This window comes from Cyanistes caeruleus, unplaced genomic scaffold (assembly GCF_971803275.1).
Source record: "Cyanistes caeruleus unplaced genomic scaffold, bCyaCae1.hap1.1 HAP1_SCAFFOLD_87, whole genome shotgun sequence".
NCBI lineage: Eukaryota > Metazoa > Chordata > Aves > Passeriformes > Paridae > Cyanistes > Cyanistes caeruleus.
Window position 1 is genome coordinate 745,492 of NW_028255892.1, and position 24,338 is coordinate 769,829.

Genomic DNA, 24,338 nt, shown 5'->3' on the forward strand with positions numbered 1-24,338 from the left:
TGTGCTTTTCCCTGCTCTGTTCACTGACAAACAAACCTGAGCCCGTGGGACTGTCAGAGCTCCTTCATGCCATGAAATCAGGTTGTGTTTCTCATGGCATGTTCTGGAGGAGCTTTTCTTGGTGTGTCTTGTGCTGCTGGAAATGACACAAGAGCCAGGAGGGAACAGAAGCTGCTGCTGCCCGTTGGCTCAGGGCCAGGGAACCAAGTTGTGCTCCCGGGCAGTTGGGCCCTGCTGGAAGCAGAGCCGTGTTTCCCTTGAGCAGCTCAAGCTTGTGACAGCTCCAAACAGGAAACCTCCGCAGAAAACTCTTCCTCCAAACTCAGCTGCTTTCCCTCCTGCAGCTCTTTGGGAAAGAGCCTCAAAGCACAGACTCTGCTGGGAGCCATTGGTGCATTTCCTCCCTCCCGGCAGCAGCAGCTCCTGAGCCCTTCACGGGCTCCTGGCCCTTCCCAAACCCTTCAGCTCCCTTGGAACTCTCAGCACTCACTAACATAGGTATTTCTTTCATATTTAAACTGCATTTAAACTTCTCTTTTTCTCTCCTCTCTATCTTTTTTATCTCCTCTTTATCTCCTTTAATCCTGTCAGCACCAGTAGGATGGGGATGGAGTCTTGGGGTGGGTGTGGGATGAACTGAGGATCCAGCAGAGAAGGGCAAGGCAGAGGGGAGAGGACTCAGCCAACCCTTCTCCTGCTCTCTCCTACCCCGCGTTCCAGCTAAAGCAAGTCAGACTGGAAAGGATCCCACAAATGCTGTGTTCTCCTCCCTCTGAGCTTGGCTGGGGATCCTCAGCTTCAGCCTGGTGCAGTGGCTGAGATTCGCTAATTTGAGATTTTTGGCTAATGCACTAAATTGAAGAGGTTTATTATTACTTAATCACCTTTCATCTTTGCCAAGTTCTGCTGCACTGTGTCTGCTTTTCACCCAATACACTGCTAGCTCACCTACACACATGTGCTTCTTAGGATAATATTTAGATTCATAGCTTACTCTATAAAATCACACAATTACAGTTGAAATCTCTCCACCATCTCACTCAATGCAGTTTTTTATTTACATATGGCATATTCTTACTTGCAGCTATAGGAACATAAGCTTATGAATTCTCGACTAAACGTCTGTGAACCTTTAGCATTGCATGAACCCAAGCTCCTTCCAAGGCTGTCAATCAAACCCTTCAGTATCTGTGGAAGTTTCTGTCTTTCCATTTCCCACAGCCCAGCAAAGGATTTGTGACCCTTTGTGACAGAGGAGAAGCTCCCAGGCAATTTTGTGTTTGCTGTAGGGAAGGTTGGGTTGCTCTGCATCAATTCCCAGAGCAGCGCAGAGCATTGGCTTTGTGATGTCAGGGCATGGATGCCACCTTGTCGTGGTGACATCCCAAGGTTGCCTTGGTGCACGGAAGGCCTCAGGGTCAGAGCAGCTCTTGGGCTTGCTCAGTGCAGGAGCATCCTCCTGCTTGAGGCGTTTGTCAGTGGGCAGCTGCACACTGACAGGAGCCCTGTTTGTTTTTGTTGTGGAGCAGAGTGTGCAAACTGGCACAGCAGTGCTACAATGATGGAGCAGCTCGCTGTTGCCGTTTGCGCCATTTATGGCATTGGCTATGCCGGCTATTATCTGACCAACCTGGCACGTAAGTAGAGGTTTTCCCTGGCTGGAACCTGAGCTGGCTTTTGTAGGTCTCCCTGCTCTTTCTTAGTGACTGGGTTGCTATTGAAACACAAAGACCATGAGGATGCCCCTGGTTTGGTAAAGCTCCTGTCAACACCTTCAGCAAAACACGGGGTGTCTGTAGCCAGGGGGCTGCGGGCAGCATTTGCAGGGCTTCTGTTCCCTCCACGGGAGAGCCTGTGGCAGCAGAGTCTGTCATTTCCTCACTTTGCTGGCTCAATCTCTTGGGGTGACTTTACTTTTAAGATAGCTCTGAGAGCTCGGGAAGTTGAAACTGCTGGAGGCTGATGGGAGTTTTTTCTCCTGACTAATTCCTGGCCATGGGTGAGAATTGGCAGCGGTTTTAACTATTGAGAAGTGAGATCAACCTGTGAACAGCACCTGAAGATGTGAGGCCGGGAATTTCTTGCTCTCTTTGGTTTCTGGCTTCTGACGAGGTCACAGGGCTCTGTCTCGGCCTCCTCCCCCCCTCCAGGCCGGACAAGGCTGCAGAGGGCGGGGTGGGGGGAGAAACAGAGCCGGCCAGCCTGACTTGGTTTGCAGTTTCTGCCACTGAACTGAAACCTGACACCATCAACATCTGCAGCTTTAGCAAGATTTTAACTCTTTTACTGCCTGCATGAGACTTGCAGATTAATCCTTTTTTTCCAGAGAGAGAGAGAGAGAGAGGGAGTGATCAACCATCAACCCATCAAAGAGAGTGAAGAAAAAAATTAAATTTAGAGGGGGAAGAGAAATAAGGAGATGCTTTAATAAGCTGAAATATTTTTCTGTTAAAGCTATGGGCATGGACAGTAGTGTTCTGAAAAAAACTCCTTTAATTCATGACAGAGTATATTGGGAGGAATGGAGTGTTTCCAAGTGTGGATTTTGAGCAAATGATGAAGTAGTTGTGACACTGTGAGATGCTGGAACAGAGGGGGAGAAGTAATAGTTAAAGATTTGTGGCTTTTAAGAAGCAAAAAGAAAACTTCTGTTTCCAGGAGGCCTCACAGAGACAGATGAAGAGAACTTTTGCCTTTGAATAACTCATTCATAAAAATGACATCCCTGGACTCATGACCCATAACACACCTCAGAGTGATGGGAAATGGGAGGAGACAACTGATGGCAGATTTGCGAGCAGCTGGCATCAGAGAAATAGAAAGCTATGAAGAAAAATCATTTTCTTGTGAAAAACTCCATAGATAGCAGAAGAAGACTTTTGTTTCTCTACAAAGACTGATGAGAAGACTCCAGCAGAAATTGGGACTGTTGTAAACACCAAAGTTCCAAAGTTTTTTGTCTCCATGTTGTCATGTAAACAAGGGAATGGTTGGGTAGTGGGGGAGAAAAGGGTTGTTCTGGAATTTTTATTCTGGTTTCTTATTCTTGTAGTTTTTGTTAATGAACTTTCTTTATTCCATTTAAGTTTTAAGCCTGTTTTGCTCTTGTTCTAATCCATATCTCACAGCCAGAAATAAGTAAGTTTTCTAGTGATTTTTTAGTTGCTGCTTTAAACCACACCAGTCAAGCAGGACACCTTTGAAAATGCAGACTGGGAGATCTTCTCAGATGCTGCTCTAAATAGGCCACGGTTCTCTCCAGTTTTCTCAAAGAATTTGGTTTATTTTCCTTGCCCACCTGCAGGTCATCTGAGCCGTGTGTTCAGAGGTACCGATCCTGAGGTGAGTCAGAAAGGAACATTTGATGCTCCTGGTGTTTCAGAATTGTGCAGGGAACTGTGAGCTTGGCCTGTGGCAGTAGAGTGCAGAGGGCCAGCTGGGTGGGCTGAAAGAAGATCCATTTCCATGTTTACAACAGCAATAGCAAAGGCATTGTTGGCTATTTCCTAATTTTCCATTGCAGAGCTTTAAAAGAACTCAAAGCTCAGATTTGCAGAGAGAACGTTGCTTGCTGATAGTAGCCAGGGTGAACTCTCTAATTCAGAGCTATTTGCAGCCTGGCTGAATTAACCCATTTTAATTTACTTGGAGAGACTTAGAATCCCATTGCTATCAAAGCTGATGATTTGTGCTTGGTAGAGCTGGTTGTAGAAATAGAGCTGAAGAGAAATAAGTTTCTAAATGATAGGGAGCTGCCTGTCCCTAACTCCACCATCTGTCCACAGAGCCCAGAAGCAAGAGCAGACTCTGCTGTGGCTCCCTCTGCTCCTGGAGAAGAGGCCAAAGAGGAGCAAAATGAGCAAAAGGAGCACGAGCCTCCAGCTGTGGTCACAGCCCAGCCTGACCATGCCCAGACAGTAAGTGCCAGTGCTGGGTGCTGCTGTCTTTAGTGCAAGGCAGAGCTGCAAGTTTCTGAGCAGCCAGCACTTGCTGTTGCTGGCTGAGGATGCTGAGTGCTGGAGTCCTGCCAGCACCCAGCCATTCCCCCATCCCGTGGCAGCTGGAAATTGGGCTTTGAGCCGTCGTGCTGAGGCCCCAAAGCGCTGCTGCCTGCGGGTGAGCAGCTGGCTGCTTGGCTCAGGGAAGCTCTGTCTCTTGGCTTCTGCCAAGCCATGGCCAAGGGCTCACACGGCATTTCTGGGGCTCACAGGGCTTGCTTTGTTTGCTGTCCCTTTTTGGAAACCTCTGCATGACCTGGAGAAGTGTTCTGCAGTTTTCTGGAGTAATTCTTCACTTCTGCAGAGTCTTTTAGGCCACCTGTCTTTTGGCTTTTGATAAGCTGCAAGGAGATGATTGTGTTGTCCCTGAAGCTGTGGCCGGCCATTCTTGTCCTGTGTGGCCAAAGAAACAAACTGTGTAGTTCTGAACCCTTCTTCTGAGACAAAATCCACAAGTGGCAAGTTTCTCTTGATACGTTTTGTGGTGAAGCCTGCAGCTTTAGAAACTGCATTGGAGCCTAGTGTGGGGGCAAAGCTGCAAGTCCTTGAGTGCTGTCTTGTGTTGCTAAGAACCCCTTTAGAGATGGTTGTTTTTTCTCCTCAGAGCTGTTTTCCTCCTCCTGCCTCTTCTGTCCTGACACTCCCTGTTTAACCTATAAATTTCTGCCTGTCCTAGTGAGGTGGGACAATTCCATGGTTTAGGTGGTTTTTGCTGACTTTGGTCATACATGCATTACATGACCCATGGCTTCCTTCATTGGCATCCCTAGGGGTGTGTCAATTAATTTGTTGGTGGGGCCTTTTGAGGATCTCTGTCAGTGCCACTCAGAATTCTCAGCTGACAAAAGAGGGAGGAGAAACACCTTGGTCCTCTTCCATATCCTGAGGTGGCCATAGAGGCTCTCTGACCTGCAGCAGAGGATCCAATTGCACACATCCTTGTCTCCTGACTGAGCAGGATTTCTAACAAGAGTGTAGATGTCAGAAGGGCAGGAGTGGCAGTGCAGGCCTGAAAAGAACATGAACTCCAGCAGTGTCTCTCCCAAGGGCTGAGCTCACCCAGGAAGCCTATGCAGAGCCAGGATGGAGCTGTGGGACAGGGCTGGCTGTCAGTCACTAGGGAGAGACAAGCAGGACACAGCAGAAGGGGAGGGAGGCCCTTGAGAAATGCCCCACATTTCCTGTCAGCTGCCCAAGAGTCTGTTGGAGATTCAGTGCCAGATGGGCCCTGATTGCACTGCCAGGGTCACTTTGGAATCTGTGCTTCCCCACGGGCAGAGAACAAGGCAGGAGAGCAACAGCACAGAGCTTTGGGAACGTGGGAGCCCATCAGCCTTTGAGTCTTGGCCCACAAATGTTGGATGAGAAGCTGAAGCCCATCTTCTCTTGCTTTCTCTGCAGGTCCTCCTAGAGAAAGAGCAGGAGCAGATTGTTTTATCAGGACGGCCGTGCCAGCCTGAGGGAGAGCTGTTCCCAGCCCAAGAGCAGGAAGAGCAGCTGGGGCAGCAGGTGGAAGAGCCACTGGAGAATGGCCAGGTAAGGCTGACTCAGCAGGGGACAGAGTGAAGGGCAGGAAGAGGGGCATAAAACGCAGCTCTTGGGACTGAGCAGGCCACGAGTGCCAGAGGCCCTGAAAGCAAAGAGCCTCTGCAGAGATCAGCAGCGGGACAGGAGGTTACAGTGGAAGCAGAGGTGGGTAGGGAAGCAGAAAGAAGTGACTGAATGAGTGTGATTTTGAGGCTGAAACTGAGGAAGAAGCTGAGCCTGATGGCAGCTCCCAGGCACTTGCTCTCCATTTGTGTGTACAGAACATCGAGGCAGAGCCCCAAGCAGAGCTGCCCGAAGCTCCGAGGGCCATCATGGCAGTGAAGAGGAGGCCTGAGGAAGACAGAAGCATCGAAGAGGAGATGAATCTCCCCTGGCAGAGAGGAAATCAACAGAACCAGGTGAGTGAAAGTGTGGCCGACACTCCACTCATGGACATTCCTCTCTCTGGTTCTTCACAGGCCTCTGATGAGGAGCTTCTGGCAGAGCTGCAGAAAGCTGAGGCTAGGATCAGGGCAAGGGAGGAGAGGCTGGAGGAAGAAAGGAGAATCATCGAAGAGAAATTCCATCTCCTCGCTCAGCAGCAAGAGGCTCTAGAAAATCGAGTGAGTGAAAGAGCGATAGGCACAGCAGTCACTGCAGTCTGGTGCTTTCTGCCCTTCTTGCCTTTCCTCTGCAGAGCAGCAGGGGGCTGGGCTGATGCCTCTCAGTGCCATCCTGCTGTAGTGTCTATCCCAGCTGCTTGGAAGGACATTTCCTGCTGTGCTCAATCTCAGCTGCTGCCATGGACAGTGGCACCAGTCATTTGCCCCTTTTGCCAGCACTCATCTCAAGGGATTCCTGCTGGCCTGCTCCTGCTCTCCTTGTTTCTTCAGGGCTTTTTGCAAGTGAACACAGTCCCCCAGACAGATTTGGAATACAAGCTGCAAGCTGTCTGTATGCCTTGGTGAATCTGCTGCTGTCCTGCTCCTTCCCTTTGCTCACAGTCAATGAGCCTTGGCACACAGGGACAAGCTGTGGTCTCTGACTGCTTTGTTCTCTTTGACTTGAGGTGGACGTGTTGATATCTCACCTGGCAGCCTGCGAAGGCTTCCAGCAAATGCCGGCTGATGAAGAGCCCCAAGGTCGGCTGGAGGCACAGGTACTGTCCCAAGCACAAGTGCTGCAGGCTGAGCACCTTCTGAAGATGGTGCAGGAAAAGAGGACTGAGGGGGAGGAGCTCCAACATTAGAACAAGGAGCTGCAAATGTGTCTGCAGCCCTTGGAGGGGGAAAGGGATCCTTGGGAGGAAGTGCAATGGTCGTTGTTGCAGTCACCCTTCAGAAAATCCAGGAAAATGGAATATGAAACTGGCCATCAACTTGATTAAAACCAACCTTGGGTTTTGACCATTTGGTTCCAGAAGTGGGCATCCAAAAAATCCAGTTGATGAGCTTTGCATGTGGCTAATAGCAACTTCCTAAGGGCTTGCATTTGAAAAGGGAACTCGGGGTAATCTCTGCCAGCCAGCTTTCTGACACAAACTCCTTTCTTCTCGCAGATCTACACAGGCTCTTCCATTCAATCTGCTGCAGCAGCAGCAGCTTCAGCAGCATCTAAAGGAGCCTTTGTTGCCCAAGCTGAGCAGTGGAGCCGGGGCAGTTTGTCCATTTCCAGCAGTGACACATCTGCTGCTCAGCTCCAGGAGAGCCTGGGAGACTTCGTGGAGCAACTGAGTACGTCTGGTGTATTTCTTGTCTGAGGGACAGTGTATTGTGTGCACGTGCCAGCAGAGCTGTAGCAAATGATCCTCCTCACTTTGGTGTCCCAGAGACATTTAGGACTCCCCACAGGAACTGCTGTGCTCTGAGGCAGCGAGAGAGCGCTCTGGCTGCTCCTGCTGCCTCTGAGGGCAGCTTGGACTGGCTCGGCTTTGCCTGGCATTCCCTTGCCACTAAAGGCAGAAGCAGGAATTGTTCTTGGATCAGCAGAAGGCTGTGGCCCAGCAAATGATCTATGCAAGTTCTGTGTGCTAGTGGCCAAACTGATAAGAATATTTGATTCCTAAATTCTCATTAGACTCCAGACTTCCCACCGCTTGTCAGAACCAAAAGACTTCAGAGATATTGACTGGTTTTGGGGTTTTGTCTTTTTGTTGTGGTTTCGTTTTTAGTTTTCAGTTTTTATCCTTGTTTGGTTTTGCATTTAGGGGTTTTTGCTTTTTCTCCATCCTGAAAGAGCTGTTCTGCCCCATGTGTCTTACTGCTGTCATTTTTAGGACTGTTTTTATTGCCTCTACTACATCTACAAGGTTTTTATGAGAATGCTGTATTTTTTGTCAGTGAGGACTCCTTTGAAAGAACATCAGGTGACAGCAGAAACAGAGCAAGAGATGTTTTCATTGGGCCCACAATGAAGAAACAGATATTTGTATAACAATCTGTAATTAATATCCCAGTTTTATTTTTATAAAGATGTGTCCAAGAGACACATCGACGTGGTGTGATCAGATAAAACAGCACTGCAGGCATTTCTCAGGAGCGAGCCTGCAGCCCCTGTGCTGTGTATTCCTCAGATCCATGGCACTTTTTCATCCCTGATTCCCAGCCATTCCCATGACTCTTAGAATCCTACCTATTGGCCCAAGCCCTGCTCAGATCAGTCTCTGGGAAAACACATCAAGCCCTTTGTGATTCTGCAGCACAACCCATTTAATCTGCTTCTTGCCCATAACAGCTGCCAGTGCTGTGCTCTCAGAAAAGACCTGGTGGGGCTGAGAAAAGATCCCAGCTGATTTGGTGTCTACCTTCACCTGCTGGGACACAAAAGGGCCTTGATCTGCACCTGGCTGTGTCTGATCTCCAAGGCAATGCTGTTGTGTCCTGAACGGGGGCCACAGCTTGTCAGGGGCTCAGGCTGGCTGTGTCTTCTTGCCATTGCTTGTCAGTGCTCATGCTTGGCCTTTGCCAGCCTTGTGCTGTGCCCTGCTGTGCTCTCTGCGCTTCATTTCCTTCCAAGGACTGGACAAAATCAGTCTCTCTGCTGCCCATTTGTACTGCACAACTGCCTGTCTTGTTGCTGCTGTGCTTGCTGCCCAGCTGACCACAGAGGGTTCAGAGCCCCAGACAGCGGGGCTGCCTTTGGCATCTCCTGCAAGTTCGGATCTCTGCCTGAAAGTCAGCATCTTGCATTTTGTTTCCCTCAGGGAGAATGGTGAACAACGAAAATCCCGTCACAAAATACATCGAACTGGAAAGTCTTGGCAGCGGGTGAGTCCAACCACAGTCACTTCTACACAGCCACGGGCCAGGTGTTTCCCTGGGGGAATATCCATCAAGTGGGAAGTCAGACAAGTTGTCCACATGTTTAGACAGCGGGCTTAGTCTGCCCCATCTCTCAGTACTGGCCAGAATTTGTCAAGTGTGCTCAGAAGGCATTGTCAAAGACATCTCCATGCTGCCAAGGTCTTGCCTGCAGCAAGGAACAGAACCTGGGAGATCTGCTTGTCTCTCAAGTGTGGGACAGCTCAGGATTCATTTCCTTCGCATTTTTGGATGTCTCCAAATCATCTGGCCACACTAATGAAAGGAGAAGAATCTTGCTTGCCTGAAAGCACAACCTACCCCCAATGAGAGCTGTCAGATAACAGTTCTCAGGAACATTTCTCTCCAAGAGTTTGCTAAAGGAAATACTCCATGCTCAGGATTAGAATTGCACAGTTTAGAAGCTGACACCCGAGATGAAGGAATAAGCTGCCTTTTGGAGCTGAGGCAGTAAATCCCAAGGCTTCAGGAACAGGCCCAGTGCCCAGGCACTTGAGGAGAAAATGCATCATCTGCCTTCTGGCAGACCCCTCCTGCAACCTGCAGCTTTTAGGCATTTACAGCAGAGCTCTCCTGTCTGGACTGGCTTTCAGTGCAAGATCTAAATGGCTTCTCCTTTCTTTGCTGCTGTTTTGTTTCTAGGGGTTTTGGAGAGGTTTCCAGAGCACTTGACATTGCAACAGGAGGAGAGGTAAATGTCAACAGCCCCTGCAGCCTCTGCTGCTCTCCAGGCCTTTCCCCACTGCTGACAGCTGTGGCTGGAGCTTTGAGTAGAGCTGTGCTGAAAAGGCACAAGAAGCACAGACTGGAGCCAGCCTGCAAATTGCACTTGGAACAGGCTTTGTGGACAAGGCAAATCGCCAGTGGCCACATGTCCTGTAACTGACCCCCAAGGGAGCAGAGAAATGGGCTGTTGGAATGTCACTCCCTAATTACTCCAGTGATGAGGTCTAATCACAAGGCACTTGGGCACAGCTTGGCTGTGCCATTCCAAAATCACTTGCTCCATGTGTGTTGTGGTCTCATGCTACCAATTTTCTCAAATTACTCCTTTTCAATGTCATTTGAGGTGGCCATCAAGAAAATAAATGTGCAAGGAGTGAGTAGGAAGATACTAACCATGAATGAAATCAGGATCATGGAGAGTAATAGGAGTCCCAGGATCGTGAATTACTTAGCCAGGTGAGTGGTCACGGACTTATGCCATAAATGTTTGTTTACATACTACAAGCATGAGAGCTTAAAATCCCACTTTGGTCAGTGGCAGGAAATAGAGCTGTTAATGATTATTTCTCTACTTATCTCCAATGGATGGGAAGAGACTGCATTTTGTCTGCATGAATCCACCCTGGCAAATGCAGACTGAAAATTGTTCAAAAACCTGCATCAGCCCTATCTTAAGAATTCAATACCTTCTAAGTTCATTGCCTCCACAGTTCTTTGGGCTTGAGTTTTTCAAGTTTCTTAAATGCTGATGAACCATCCAAGAGAGGATTGCCCTTGCATTGTTGCCCCTCCTTTCCACTGCTGTGCATGCCAGGAAGACTAGGTGCTTATTTCCAGAAATGCCATGCGTGACAGGTTTTTTATCTGGGCTCTTCCTAAACTGCCTTTCTCCTTGAGACAGCACAGACTGCAAACACTGCACAGCCTAGAGGCAATGTCTATGCCTTTACTTCTGCCCTTGTCTCCAAGGGACCCAGAAACAAGACTCAAGCAAAAAACCAAGCTAGCCGTGCATGTTCACCTGCATGGCCTTGTTTCCTTTTTTCAGCTACCTTGTTCATGAGGAACTCTGGCTGGTGATGGAGTACATGGATGGAGGCACTCTGAGAGATCTCATCGACGAGATTCAAATGTCTGAAGGAGAGATTGCAGCTGTCAGTCGGGAGGTCAGGGATCCCATCTGTGCTTCCAAGGCCTTGAGCTGCATTGTCTGGGAAACAGGGGCTCAGAACGGGAGGGATTTCATGGGCCAGGCTTGGTTTCTGTGTTGCTCCTCGGCTATGGGCAAGCAAGAGCATCTCAAGGGAACTGTCTGCCAGTGCCCCTACACTCACTGGACTCACTTCCTGTACTCTTATCCCCTGCTCTTGTATTCTAGCTCTGTCTCTTGCATTGGCATTTGCAGTTCTCCACTGAGAAAGGTGCTGCTCTGCTCCTGTTGGAGCAGCAGGCTCTTGCTCTCAATGGTGCTGTGTTCTGCCATTCCTCCCCGTTCCCCTGCAAAGGGAACCTTCCACAGCTGTTTCCTTGCTTGTGCGATGAACTCACAGCACTACTTTTTGCCCCCCTGGTTCTCTTTTCTCTCTCAGTGCCTGCAAGGACTGGATTTTCTTCACTCCAACCACGTGATCCATCGAGATGTCAAGAGCAACAACATCCTTCTCAGAACCGACGGCTCTGTCAAGCTGGGTCAGTGTATTCTTGCTCAGCTTCAGCCTTCCAGGAATGGGGGGTGTGGGGCTGCTTTCAGTGACTGCCAGCTCCCCCAAAATGCTGCTGCTGGCAGTGCAGGGGTCCCCCCTGCTGTGGGCTGAAGGCACAGTTGCAGGGTGCACACAGCTATGACAAGGAGCCACAAGCAGCCAAGAGTGCTATTGCTCTGTGTGTGTCTGTGTGTGTTCCTTCCAGAGGGAGGGAGTTGCAATCTAAACCTTCAGGGGAACAAAAGGCACTGCTGGAGGAAGTGTAAGAAATGGGGGGATGTTTGAAGTAGCCAATTCATATTTCCTTGGCTAAAGCCCTAAGGAAAGAGAGCAGGGAGTGTTGCCCAGGAAATTCAACTGCACATTCTCAAACTTCCACTGGGGAATTCTCTGGCTTGGTTTCCTAATTGAGAGTATGAAAATTAAAAGAGTATTTTGCTTTCTCCTCAGCTGATTTTGGCCTTTCTGCTCAGCTCACCCCTGAGCAAAATCAGCGGTGCTCGGTGACCGGGACTCCTTGGTGGATGGCACCTGAAGTGGTGCAGCGTCAACCATATGGCCCCAAAGTGGACGTGTGGTCTTTTGGAATTGTGGCAATTGAAATGGCCGAACAAAAAACTCCTTATGACAGTTTCACTGCTCGATCGGTAAGGAGCAAATACTCTCTGATCCCGCTGTCTTTCTCACCTGTCCCGTGTTCTCTGCTCACTGCACATAATCCCATGGCCATCTGCTGGAAGTACTTCCACCAAGGCCCCTTCTACAAATGGCCCTGCAGCACATCAGCATCTGCTGGAGCTTTGGTTGCAGCACTGGGGGAACTCAAGCCTTACCTCGCCCAAACCATCTCCATTCTCAGGCAGCATTTTGCTTTGCCTTAGAAGTCGTTCCAGCTCTTTTGGCTGTGTAGATGGCCCCAAGAATAGGAAACAAGCATCTCAGAGCTGCTGTTATCTTTCCAGAAATGAAGCAAAGAAACTCAAAGCAAACCAAGTTTCTAAAACAGTGCTTTTGAGAGAAGAAGTGCACCCCCATTCTTCTCACAGGGAAACTTGCCTGGAACCTGGAGATGAGGCTGTAAAGCCAGAGTCTCTTCTGCTTCTTGTGCAGTGCTGCTGAGACACTCAGTGACCACCTTCTTTCCTAACCCAAGCCACTTTCTCCATATCACCAAGCTGGAGCCTGGTGACGGGGAGAGCCTGCCAAAACCTCCTGTTTGTTTCCTGGCACTTTCTGGGATGGGCACAGCGTTAATGCATTGACTTGAGAATCCAATGAGCACAGGGTTACCACAGGGATGACACTTCTGATTTCACCATGAATATTTTCCTTTTGCCACATAAGGGAACCTGAAATTTTCAGAGTGCTGAGAGACAGAGCTGCAGGTGGCTCCTGTGTGCCCAAACAGGCATTTTCAACCCAATACATTTGTGGAGGCATCTTAATGAGTCTGTGTTGAAAATGAGATTCCAAAGGTTTGTTTCCTTCCCTGAGGAACACCTGCTGCATTTCCTTTCTTTCCTTCCAATTACCATCATTTTCAAGAACAAGACAAAAAGCCTGACGAGTTTTGTTTTATGGCAGCTGTGCTTAAGGGACCAACAAGCACTGCAGAGATTCTTTTCATGTAATAATTCTTGGAAATAGTAGAGTTAGTTAGAATAGCAAAATTCCTCTTCCAAAAAGGCTGCCAAGCTGCTGGGAATCCTCCGAGAAGGAAACACATATTTGCTGATGTAGTTGCCACTAACTAGATCAGGCAATGAAATCAGCTGCCAAGGCAAGATCTGCTGGATGTTGGCAAAGCTGTGGCTTTGGGGCTTGGGTTTTTTCATGATACAGGAAAGTCGTCATCCAAATGCTACAGGAAAGTCATCTCTGCCTCTCTGCCAGGGCAAAAATTGCCACTGCAGAGTGGAGCTGGAACAATGGGCTCTGGGAGAGCAGTTCCAGATGGGAAAGAAGCAGGTGGAGCCTTGTGTTTCCTTTTTCTCCAGGCTAAATTCCACATAGCCACAGAAGGGAGCCCACAGCTGCGGCAGCCCGAGCAATTCTCGCCTTTGCTGCGTGACTTCCTGAGCTGCTGCCTGCAGAAAGGCGAGGCGCAGCGCTGGTCTGCCAAGGAGCTGCTGCAGGTAAAATGCCAAAAGGGCTGCAGGTGAAACAGTGTCCCAGGGATGGGCTCCTCCTCCACTGAAATCCAAGGCATCAGATGAGCCCACATCCTCCTCCCTTCCAACCTTGGTGCTGTTCAGCTGACAGTGGGGAGCAATCCTAGACTGGGCTGGGCTGGCAGGGAGTGCTGGGTTTTAGCGCTGGCTAAAATCACCAGGGCACTTACTCATTTCTTGCTGGGAGCTATGGATTAGGAGAAGGGCAAAACAGGCTTCAAACTTCAAAGGAATAACAAATTTTATTATCAGGCCCACAAGAATAAGAAAGGTCTCATCTGTGCAGTGAAAGGGTTCAATCTCACCCAGGTCATGGCAGTCACGGTGTTGGATTTCAGGCTGTGCTGGGCCCCTCTCTCTGCCCGGGAGCCGCTGGGAGGGGAGGCTCGGCCTGGAGCCGTCGCTGCACGCCGGGGAGAGGGTTTAGTGTGGGCAAGATGTCAGCAGCCGTGGCCTGGCCCAGCCTGGGGCCGGGGTCCCGCAGCCTCCATCCCCCGCCCGGGAGCCGCTGGGCTCTGGCCCGGCCTCCCCCAGGAGCACAGGCCGTGGGCGAGCAGGGCCGGCCTCACCAGAGCTCCGTTACCTTCGGGCTCCGGAAGCAAAGAGGGCCAGTGCCCGGGCTGGTGGTTTTCAAAATGTGCATCATCACAGAGGTGCATCTCATTTCTAAATGGTGCAAAATGTTGTCAGTTCTCAGAACTAGCCAGCCATTGGCCTGTCTCAGGCACAGAGGAAGCTCCCAGCAGCTTCTCTCAAAGAAATCACTTCTGTGCGGGGTTTCTTACTTCTTTCCCTAAATGTCAATTCATCTCAAACTAACACACAGGGACATGGAAAGGTCATCTAGTCTGTGTCCTGCAATGAGCAGGGACATCTTTCAAGAGATCAGGATACTCACACCTCAGATATTTCCAGGGGTGGGCCACCTACCAGCTCTTGGGGCAACCTGTGCCACTCTTGCCCCATGCCCCTGACCTACTCTGACTCAATCCCCATTTCATTTCAAAAGTATTCCCCTGCCTTTGAAGCTCTTAGCTTGGAAAATCATGCTTTCTTGTTTTCTTTTCCTTTCTGCAGCATCAGTTTATAACATCGGCCATGCCTGGGTCCAGCCTGGCACCTCTCATCGTTGCAGTAAAGAAGTGGAAGGAGGAGGCAGGAATGCAACAATTAATTTAGAACTGTCTTCTCCATGACCAACTTAGAGTAGGATTATAGAGTAGGATTGCAGAGTAGGATTATAGAGTAGGATTATAGAGTAGGATTGTAGTGCAGGATGGTAGTGTAGGTTTGTAGTGTAGGATTGTAGAGTAGGATTTTAAATAAAATTTCTAAAATCTCAACTCCTTTGGAACATTTCTCTCCTTCTGACCCTGTGAGAAAGCTCAACATTTCCTCCTGAATTGTCAGTTTTTTCTTAGAGGTGGAAAGTGACATTGATGGCTTCTTTGGTACAGTTTGTAAGGGGGGAAGGCTCCTCTTCATTCATCCTCTCCAGACCACACTGCCTTTGGAATATGGCCAACTGGACAAGTTTTGCCCAGCTCTGACATTTCTATTTGAGGCAGAAACAACAATGGCATTTGCAGGAAAAACCAAAGGAGGAGCGGTGCAATGCAAACATCCTGTGCAGATGCAGGCTGTGCAGATGTGACTCGAGAGTATTTGGGTTCCTGCCACTTGGATTTGTATCCCTAAGAGAAATTTCTTTGGCTGGAGGAGAGTCTGGCTGAAGAGAGAAAGCAGAAAGAGCAGTGAGGGTGCTGTGCAAGGTCTCGTGTGGTGCAGAGCTGTCAGCGACTGTGAGGTGAGAGCGGGCCCGGCCTTGGCCAGGCTGGAGCCCCAGCAGAGCCCTGGCAGAGCCTGGAGAAGCCTGAGCCTCGGCAGAGGCAGGCTGGAAGGAGGCCCTTGGAGCTGCAAGAGGCAGCAGCCTGGCCCTGGCTGCCTCTTGCTGGCCCCAGGCAAATCCTCCGCTCTCAGAGCCAAGCTGGCAGCTGGCTGCTCCTGAGGGGAAGCGGCGCCATGCTGGGCACAGCACACACTGGTGCCATGGGCTGTCTGGAGTCTGCACAGGAGGAGAGAAAGGCAAAGAGCAGCCCAGGGCTGCTGCCCTGCCTGACCATTGCTGCTCTTCTGCCGCCTGCCCTGGAACTCCTGGCAATGGTCAGCAGTGTGTGCAGCACTCTGGGCACAAGGGGAGGGAGCCGGGCTGCTCCGCAGGCTCCAGCACAGGGCAGTGTCCTTCAGGCACGGCATTTCTGCCAGGGGAACCGAGGCCAGCGTGAGGCACTGATAGCAAGTCAGGGCACATCTGCACGAGCCACTGCCTCACACAGCTCTGGGACCAAGCGCCTGCAATCCTGGAGCTCTGCACTGAGCCACAGCAAAGGTGTGAAATGCAGAGGGCTTTGCAGAAATATTCAGGGGCACCAGGCCAGCCTGCTTGGTGCTCTCTGGGGCACAGCAAGCACTGTGCAATGCAGCTCGGAGCTGCTGGCAGAGAGGGACTATGGGCATGTGCCTGAGGCTTGTTCTTGAGTAGTGATTTGGGAGGGAGCAGAAGGGTCTCAGTAGGCAATTTGTGTTTTCTTCATGAATTGCTGAATGAAAGACACAATGTGGCCTCACGCAGCAAGAGCACTTGCAGAATTTATTGACTATAAGTTTGTGTTGAATTCCCAGAAAAGGGAAGTGTTGAAGTGTAAGAAAAAGGCCTTTTGAATTCAGTTAGCCCCTGAGCCTTCATCCAAAACAACTACCAGGAGGCTGACAACTACGTCATGCAGAGCCCTGCTGCAAGGGCTTCCATACTCACAGAATTAGAAAATATGAAGCTTAGGAAAGTAGAATATGCCCATCAAGTTAAAAAAGTTTAAAAACTTGTCCTGTGCAAAGAACGGACAAGTGAGTTTGTGGTGGAGCTTTCTCCCTCACTCCTGGCATTGAATAAAAAAATCCCTGCTCTGTAGGCCCTACACTGTGGAGTACTGTTTTCTTGACTACTATTTGTGCATCATAATCACACTATGCTTTTCATTGTCTTCTTAGAACCTTCTAAGTATAAACTGAGTAAGACAGTGAGTTGTGTATTGATAGGGCCGAAGAAACATTTCCAAATGCCATCCTGGGAAAGGAAAGGACGCGAAACAGCGCTGGGGAAGAGCTTCCCTCGCACAGCCCCCAGAGCTGCCAGCATGCACAAGATGGCGGCCGGGGCCGAGGCTGTGCCACCGTGCACAAGATGGCGGCCGGGGCTGAGGCTGTGCCACCGTGCACAAGATGGCGGGCGGAGCTGAGGCTGTGCCACCGTGCACAAGATGTCGGCCGGGGCTGAGGCTGTGCCACCGTGCACAAGATGGCGGCCGGGGCTGAGGCTGTGCCACCGTGCACAAGATGCCGGCCGGGGCTGAGGCTGTGCCTCTCAGAGCGCTCTGCAGCCTCTGCCAGCCCAGCCCCAGCCCCGGAGCAGCGCAGGGCGGGCAGAGCCCCCTTCCAGCCGTCTGCTTCAATGGACATTGACAGACACCCGGGCCACGCACACAGGCTGACACCTTTGCTCTGTGCACACAAACACGTACCACACACTTGGGAACCTCGGCTGGCAGCATTTTCAGGTGAAAATACAAAGAAACTCTAAGGTTTGAATGTTTTCAAATAGAATATTTCATTTGCCAATAAAAGGATCAAAAGCAGAAAGGGCCATCCCAGCCTGTTTCTTCCATGCAGGAATAGTGTCACAGTGACTGTGAGCTGATGAAGACGGAGATGGGATTTAATCCAAAGCAGATTGTGCAGTGGGTGCTCACCTGTGATATGTATCCCTCACAGTACCTATTTATTTGGAACACTAGGAAGATTATGAGGCTGGGCAAGATATTAACCCTTTCAATACAGACATGAGACCTACAAACCTTGTTCATCTCTCCAGGGACAGAAAAGGACAAAATAATAACACACAAAAAAACAACATAAAAACATCAAAGTCAGTAAAAAAAAAGGCCAAACCTCAGATAGAAAATAAATGAAAAAATGGCAATTGAAACTAAAATAATCATTTAGTAAGACTATAGAGATAATCATTGATATACTAAAATATCTCATTTACTTCATGAAAAAAAGTATAAAATAAAGTATTAAAACTGCAAATCTAAACAAAAGCATCCATTAATGAAACAAATGTTAAAATAACTGTAATCCCATGAAAAGCTTGAACAGAAAATAAATAAAAACAATAACATGCCCATTGCACCCAGGGAGAGAAGTAGAAAACTTCTGTTTTCAAAGATGATCAGAAAAACAAATGAAGAAAACATCTGCCTTCAAACAACTCATCCTTAAAATAACACCCCATGAATTCATAACCCATAGACACACCTCTAGGAGAGCTGTAAAAATGAGAAAAATGTCACAATAGAAAATTTTTTTCCCAGATGCCTGCTATTTGTAAAAATAAAAAACCACAAAAAACCTGTTTCTTGTAAAAAAGTCTTCATGATACAATAAGAAAAAACTCCTCTCCCTACAAAAACTAATAAAAAACTCTTGTGTAATGAATACTGTTTTAACATCCGAAGTTCTATCTCTATGCTGTCAGTTAAAAAAAACAACAACAAAAGTTATTCAGGAGAGGAAAGGCATTCTGTAAGTTTTATTCTGGTTTCTCATTCTTGTAGTCCTGTTAATAAAGTTTCTTTATTCCTTCTAAGTTTTAAGCCTGGTTTTGCCCTTCTCCTAATCCATATCTCACAGTGAGAAATGAGTAAGTGCCCTGGAGATTTCAGCCAGCGCTAAACCCACCACATTATTTAGTGCATTAGCCAAAAAATCAAATTAGAGAATCTCAGCCACTGCACCAGGCTGAAGCTGAGGATCCCCAGCCAAGCTCAGAGGGAGGAGAACACAGCATTTGTGGGATCCTTTCCAGTCTGACTTGCTTTAGCTGGAGCCTGGGGGAGGAGAGAGCAGGAGAAGGGTTGGCTGAGTCCTCTCCCCTCTGCCTTGCCCTTCTCTGCTGGATCCTCAGTTCATCCCACACCCACCCCAAGACTCCATCCCCATCCTACTGGTGCTGATGGGATTAAAGGAGATAAAGAGGAGATTAAAAAGATAGAGAGGAGAGAAAAAGACAAGTTTAAATGCAGTTTAAATATGAAAGAAATGCACATGTTAGTGAGTGCTGAGAGTTGAAAGGGAGCTGAAGGGTTTGCGAAGGGCCAGGAGCCCGTGAAGGGCTCAGGAGCTGCTGCTGCCAGGAGGGAGGAAATGCACCAATGGCTCCCAGCAGAGTCTGTGCTTTGAGGCTCTTTCCCAAACAGCTGCAGGAGGGAAAGAGCTGAGTTTGGAGGAAGAGTTTTCTGCTGAGGTTTCCTGTTTGGAGCTGTCACAAGCTTGAGCTGCTCAAGGGAAACGCGGCTCTGCTTCCAGCAGGGCCCAACTGCCCGGGAGCACAACTTGGTTCCCTGGCCCTGAGCCAACGGGCAGCAGCAGCTTCTGTTCCCTCCTGGCTCTTGTGTCATTTCCAGCAGCACAAGACACACCAGGAAAAGCTCCTCCAGAACATGCCATGAGAAACACAACCTGATTTCATTGCATGGAGGAGCTCTGACAGTCCCACGGGCTCAGGTTTGTTTGTCAGTGAACAGAGCAGGGAAAAGCACAGCCACATTCCCTGCACAGGGAATTCACAGGAGGAAAGTGCAGCGCTGGAGGATGTGCTTGGTTACAACGTTCCCACGGCAGTTTTGGGGATAAAATTGTCAGCAGAGAGAAAAGAAAAAGTCCTACCAAGGGTGGGCTGGGGAGGGCTGGTGCTTCCCGGGAGGCTCCCGAAGCTCAGCAGTGTGGAAGAGTGGCTAGCTAACAAAGGTCGTGTTCCCATGCAGCAATTAGCTGAGAAAGAATTAAACAACAGTGGAGTGTAGTTGGTATGAGATGTTGCAAAGTCAGAAAGACCTTAGTGATAACTGTGAACTGAGAACAGGACACTGTGATCAGAAGAATGTGGATTCAGCACAGATGAACGACCACAAGAAGGTGGAACTAGGTGGAGTTGTCCTTAAACGAAATACCCAATAATGAGCTTGCTTTTGCACTATGTGTGGGCCTAATTATTGATGTTATATAGGGAGTTTGGAGTTGCCAATAAATGAGACTTGCTGATCATTCATATTGAGTGCTGCTTGTCTCCCGCCGAACTCATCAAATGGCGCCCGAACAAATGGGACCCTTGGGACCTTTGGGACCTTTGGGACATTAAAAAGCGAAGGCCACGGGAGTCGGCGACAGGGGACGGGTCCTCCGCAGCAAGGACGGCGAAAAGCAACGGTGCCGCGCCCCAGGCGACCTCAGAGGAGAGTCCTGGCCGTAACGTGCTGCCAAACCTTGTAGGGCTGCAACAGCGCTGACGGTAAGATGGAAAGGCAAGCAGCACATGATTTATTTACCTGCTTTTTAGAAAAGCCACAGCTTAAGGGTTTTGATTTGCGCAAGGAGCTCCCTGGACTTCTTGCTTATGGGTATGCTCACGCCTTTGCCTCCCACTGCTGGGCAAACACTCCTATCTATGCTGCCCATGGAAAGAGGGAGGGAGAGTCAGAGAGAAGGAAATAATGAGAAAGAAATTCCAGAGCAAACGCTGAAACAACAAACAGAATCTGTTCAGTTACGGCAGGATGTGATATATCCTGAACTATTTGCTTCACTTTTGGAGTCACTCTTAACACTACAATCTTATTTAAGTTCCAACTTTGCTACCCTGGAGGAAAAGAATCCAAATTTAGATTGGTTTCCACCCGAACCAGGGGGACATGGGGGAGCACTGAGGTGTGCGCAGAGAGCGGGGGCACCCCCGGGGCAGAAGCAGTGCAGAAAAAGTTCCAAGGCCACACTGAACAATTACAGAAACAGCTGAGCAGAAACAGGTGGCTCAGGCAGCTTCAAAAAGAGACAAAATAGCCAAAAAATCACAAACTATATGGTACCTAGTTCGAAATTCATCACTGTAATTAGAAGCTGATAAGCTGCAATGGTCAACATTGTTAGCACCTGGCCATGAGAGATTTTTGTGTAACATCGCTTGCTTTTGTAAAAATTGTGCCCCTTTTTAAGGTTTTTATCAGTGAACAAGAGAGATTGAGAGAAACAACTGTATGTGTTAAAGTTAACTTTGTGAGGTGTTTTTTTGTTTTGTTTTTTTTCTGCGAGAGTATGTGGAGAATGTGAATAAAGATAACAGCAGCAGAGAGCAGCAGCAGGGCGGGCAGTCCACCCCCTGCTCCCTCTCTAAGAAAAAGCACCAGGATAGTACCCAGTTTGTTAAAAAGTCATGGTTCATTGGTTTTTTAAAATGTTTTTATATACCCTTTTAGAGTTAATTTTGTGTTTTAAGTAATTATGTAAGTAAGTATTAGTTGTAGTTTTTAGAGTTTTCCTGGAGAAATTATTGTGATTCTTTGAAAGTTTAAAAAGGCCCCTTTTAAAAAAAAAAGGTGTTTAAGGTGAATATTAACAGAAGTTACCTTGCAATAATTAGCCTTAAAACCTAAGGTTAAAATATGGTATAATTTACAGCTACTAAGAAAACCTTCCAATTGATGTTATCTACAAAAGATATTTATGGTTTAAAAAAATTAATTAGTTAAGTGAACTTTACTGTACAAGACAAAGTTAAGTTAAAGTATATATTACCCATTTGCTTGTTTTTTCCACAATTTTAATAAGGTAATTTCAATGTGAGTCCTTTTGTTATATAAAACACATATAACTGCATATATGCCAATTTGGATTTTAGATTTTAGTTTAAGAATTGGACTTAATGTTTCTGAAAAGTGCTACAAAAGCTGAATGGCAACTTGCCAAATCCTGTGTTGTTGTGGTTTTTCTCTAGAAAAACTGCACTTTAAAATCCTAACCAATTTAAACATATACTAGGCAAATTCCTGTTATGAATAAGTATTTTTAGTACCATTTGCAGTTATTGTGAGTTATTCTCAAAGCTAGATGACATAGAATTGTGATGTACTTGTTACATTTTTATAATCTTTATAGTGAATCCATGTTACTGTTATATTGTGTTTAAAAGGTACATACCAAACTTTTAGTTGCCTCTTTGTAGTAACAGAATAAGATTAAGGTATGTTTTTATTTAATATAGATTAAGTGTTAATAGAATTAAGAGAAGTCAAGTTCTATTATGTTCAGGCTTGAATGTTTTTAAGTTAAGTTTTATAACTTAGATATTCTTTTAAGGTTAAGTTTTGTTATTTCCTTTTGTTATAATTAATTTTATTAATTTTAAATATTGTTTAATTTAAATTGTTTTATGTTTTATTGGAGACACTTGTCTAAACTGCAAAGTATAGTTATTTTCCTAGAGAGATGAAGATAGCCACAACTGAGACAGCTGTGACAGAACGGTGGTGAAACCTGCTTGTGGATAGAAGGGAATGCAGTCTGTGACACCCTTGACTTCATCAGGAGTTCTATTGGTTGTTACAATCTCTGCAGTTTTGTTTGTTATAGCTTTCTTATTTTTCAGTGTTTCCAGAATTTTAAGAAGATGTACCATTGCTGAGGCACAGCTGCCATGGGAGAGATTTCAGATTAAACCAACTGCTGCATGGTTTAATTGGTCTGGAACCTGAGGCTTCTGATCATTTGCTTTGTACAAATGCATTTTAACAGTTTGCTGTGCTGTAAGCATCTCCTAGCTGCTACTATTGAGAACCTTGTTTTAGAAATGAGTTAAGAGGCATCTTTCCAGTTTAAAGCCAGGCCCTGGCCAAGCCTTGACTTTACCTGGACAGAATGTTTGCCAACAGATCCAGATGTTTTCTGTCCCAAATCAGTATTTGAGTCACTTTTTGACTCAGCAATTTGACCCTATTAATATGACAGCTGGATCAGTTTTGAAGTGGGCTTGGAGAATCATTTCCGGAGGTGGTTATCCAATCCTTCACTGATGATTTTTTGTTTCTGTTTGTTTGCAAACTATGGGATGCTGGTGCAGTGTTTTAGTAATTAATAGTAGTTTTATATTACATATGTTATTAATAATGTTTATAATTTGATTGATTTTTAACTGTTATAGGTTCTTATTCATTGTGTATATGGTTTTGTGTTAATATTGATGTGTATAACAGAAGTACATCTCATTTTTATTTAAAAAAAAAAAAAATGGGGGAAATTGATGCCCTAAAAGCATTTGATTAGTGTAATTCATTAACTTCAAAGGAAGAAGTGTCTGTGTTTTGTTGACAGGTTCAAGAAGGTCACCTGTCCATCTGACCAGACTGTCTGCCTCTGAACACACGAGATCAGTGAACAGAGAAGTCACCACACAGCCTTGGTACTCCAGACATTGATCAGAAGTGGAGCTGTCAGGACACAGTTGTGTCTGAACACTACACAGACAGTTTACCAACAGAAATTTTATGTTGTTATTATGATGTTGTGTCTCTACCAATTTTTCAGTTATCCTTTGTTTTAAGATTTAGAAGGATGTGAAGAACAACCTGAACATCAAAGCCCTCAGTCACCGATCAGCTGCCAGCTGACATCACGGGAGCAGTGAACGTTCCAAGACTGAATCGTGTTAAATCATAGTCTGTTTGTGAAGGAAATTCTGTAGAAGATCTAAGAAAAGTGTAGAGACTCCATCTAACTGTATATAAAGCAAATTGTAGTTGTGTGTTTACCCTTTCAGCAAATTGCTTCCACACTTAGACTACATATATACCAGAGCATGTGTGTTAAAAGTAGTTAGATAATAGTTTAAGATAAAGAGTTTAGCCTATATAGGAATTGTTATATTGGTATAAAGTATAAGCATTTCCCCCTTCAAGAGCTAGTGAAATGAAATGAGCTTTGAAAGTTCATTTAACGTTAAAGTTTAGCTGTGAGTTTGCAAGTATGGTGTCATTTACATGGAACAAACTGCTTATGGTAATTGTGTTGTGTATAGTCCTGACCAACTGTCTGCTAACTAACATCCAAAAGTGACAGAACATATGGGTCACTCTGGCACACTGAACTGGCCAAAGGTCAATGTGTTTGAGCCTAGCCACACCTGGAGATCCTTTTCACACCTGTCTCATAGGAGTCCCTGAATGGGATCCTCCAGCATTTAAAGGTTTAATTAGTAATGAGACTCGACTGAATCAATTGGCAATGTTGCAAGAGTGCAATTGCACTGTTGGCTTCACATTAAGACAACTTGAAGCCTGTTGGCAAGCAAAATTTACCAAAGTTCTCAATGTTACCATGCAGCCCTCAGAAGAATTAGATTTGTTAGGTTCCACCAATACCTCAGGTGGATGGATAATGTTTGAACCCCCAACAAAAAGTCATTCCAACAAAGTAATGCAGCACTGGGCTGCTGTCAACCCTATAGCTGATCTCATTACTACACAGAGTAAAGCCTTTATTAGTGGTGCAATCTCACAGGACAATTACCAAAGCGATTACTTAGTTCCATATTCCTAATTTGTAAAGATAGAGCATGGAATTAGATTCCTGCAAATCCACATAGAAAACCCTGTTATTTTGGGAAACTTACTTTGTTTCCATCCAAGCTTACACCAATTGCTGAATGTAGTTGATAAAATAAAAAACATCAAACAGTCAAAGTGAAGCCTGAATGAATTAAAGCTTAGCAACTCTAAAAAGGCTTGCTTGTTAGACTAAGAAGGATTGAACTTAACATCCATGATGTTAAGTGAACTTTCAGCCGATGTGAGTAGTGTACGTCATGCAGTATTACAAAATCGAGCCACAATTGACTTTTTGCTCTTAGCACAAGGACGTGGTTGTGGGGAGTTTGAAGGCATGTGCTGTCTGAATCTTACTGATCATTCAGTTTCCATCCATGGGCAACTGCAGCAGCTACAGGATAGG

General features: G+C 46.9%; 3 protein-coding genes across 3 annotated transcripts in view; 2 read left to right on the top strand and 1 right to left on the bottom strand.

Moving 5' to 3' along the window:
* Positions 1-24,338, bottom strand: part of LOC147646666 (uncharacterized) — a 713,664-nt gene that overhangs the window by 671,948 nt on the left and 17,378 nt on the right. The window lies entirely within an intron of this gene.
* Positions 1,072-8,739, top strand: LOC147646678 (uncharacterized). Its single transcript, XM_086873087.1, has 6 exons — positions 1,072-1,637; positions 3,305-3,342; positions 3,786-3,917; positions 5,400-5,534; positions 5,807-6,148; positions 8,728-8,739. Exons 1-6 carry the CDS (start codon positions 1,361-1,363, stop codon positions 8,737-8,739), a joined length of 936 nt encoding a protein of 311 aa, XP_086729213.1. The 5' UTR covers positions 1,072-1,360.
* The window catches only part of LOC147646679 (serine/threonine-protein kinase PAK 1-like), a 30,357-nt gene continuing 13,347 nt past the window's right edge, over positions 7,329-24,338 (top strand). Inside the window, exons 1-6 of the mRNA XM_086873088.1 lie at positions 7,329-8,791; positions 9,488-10,027; positions 10,620-10,737; positions 11,161-11,260; positions 11,725-11,921; positions 13,272-13,432. Of these exons, the coding sequence (XP_086729214.1) occupies positions 9,789-10,027; positions 10,620-10,737; positions 11,161-11,260; positions 11,725-11,921; positions 13,272-13,432 (815 nt within the window). The 5' untranslated portion in view covers positions 7,329-8,791; positions 9,488-9,788. The remainder of the gene's footprint in view (positions 8,792-9,487; positions 10,028-10,619; positions 10,738-11,160; positions 11,261-11,724; positions 11,922-13,271; positions 13,433-24,338) is intronic.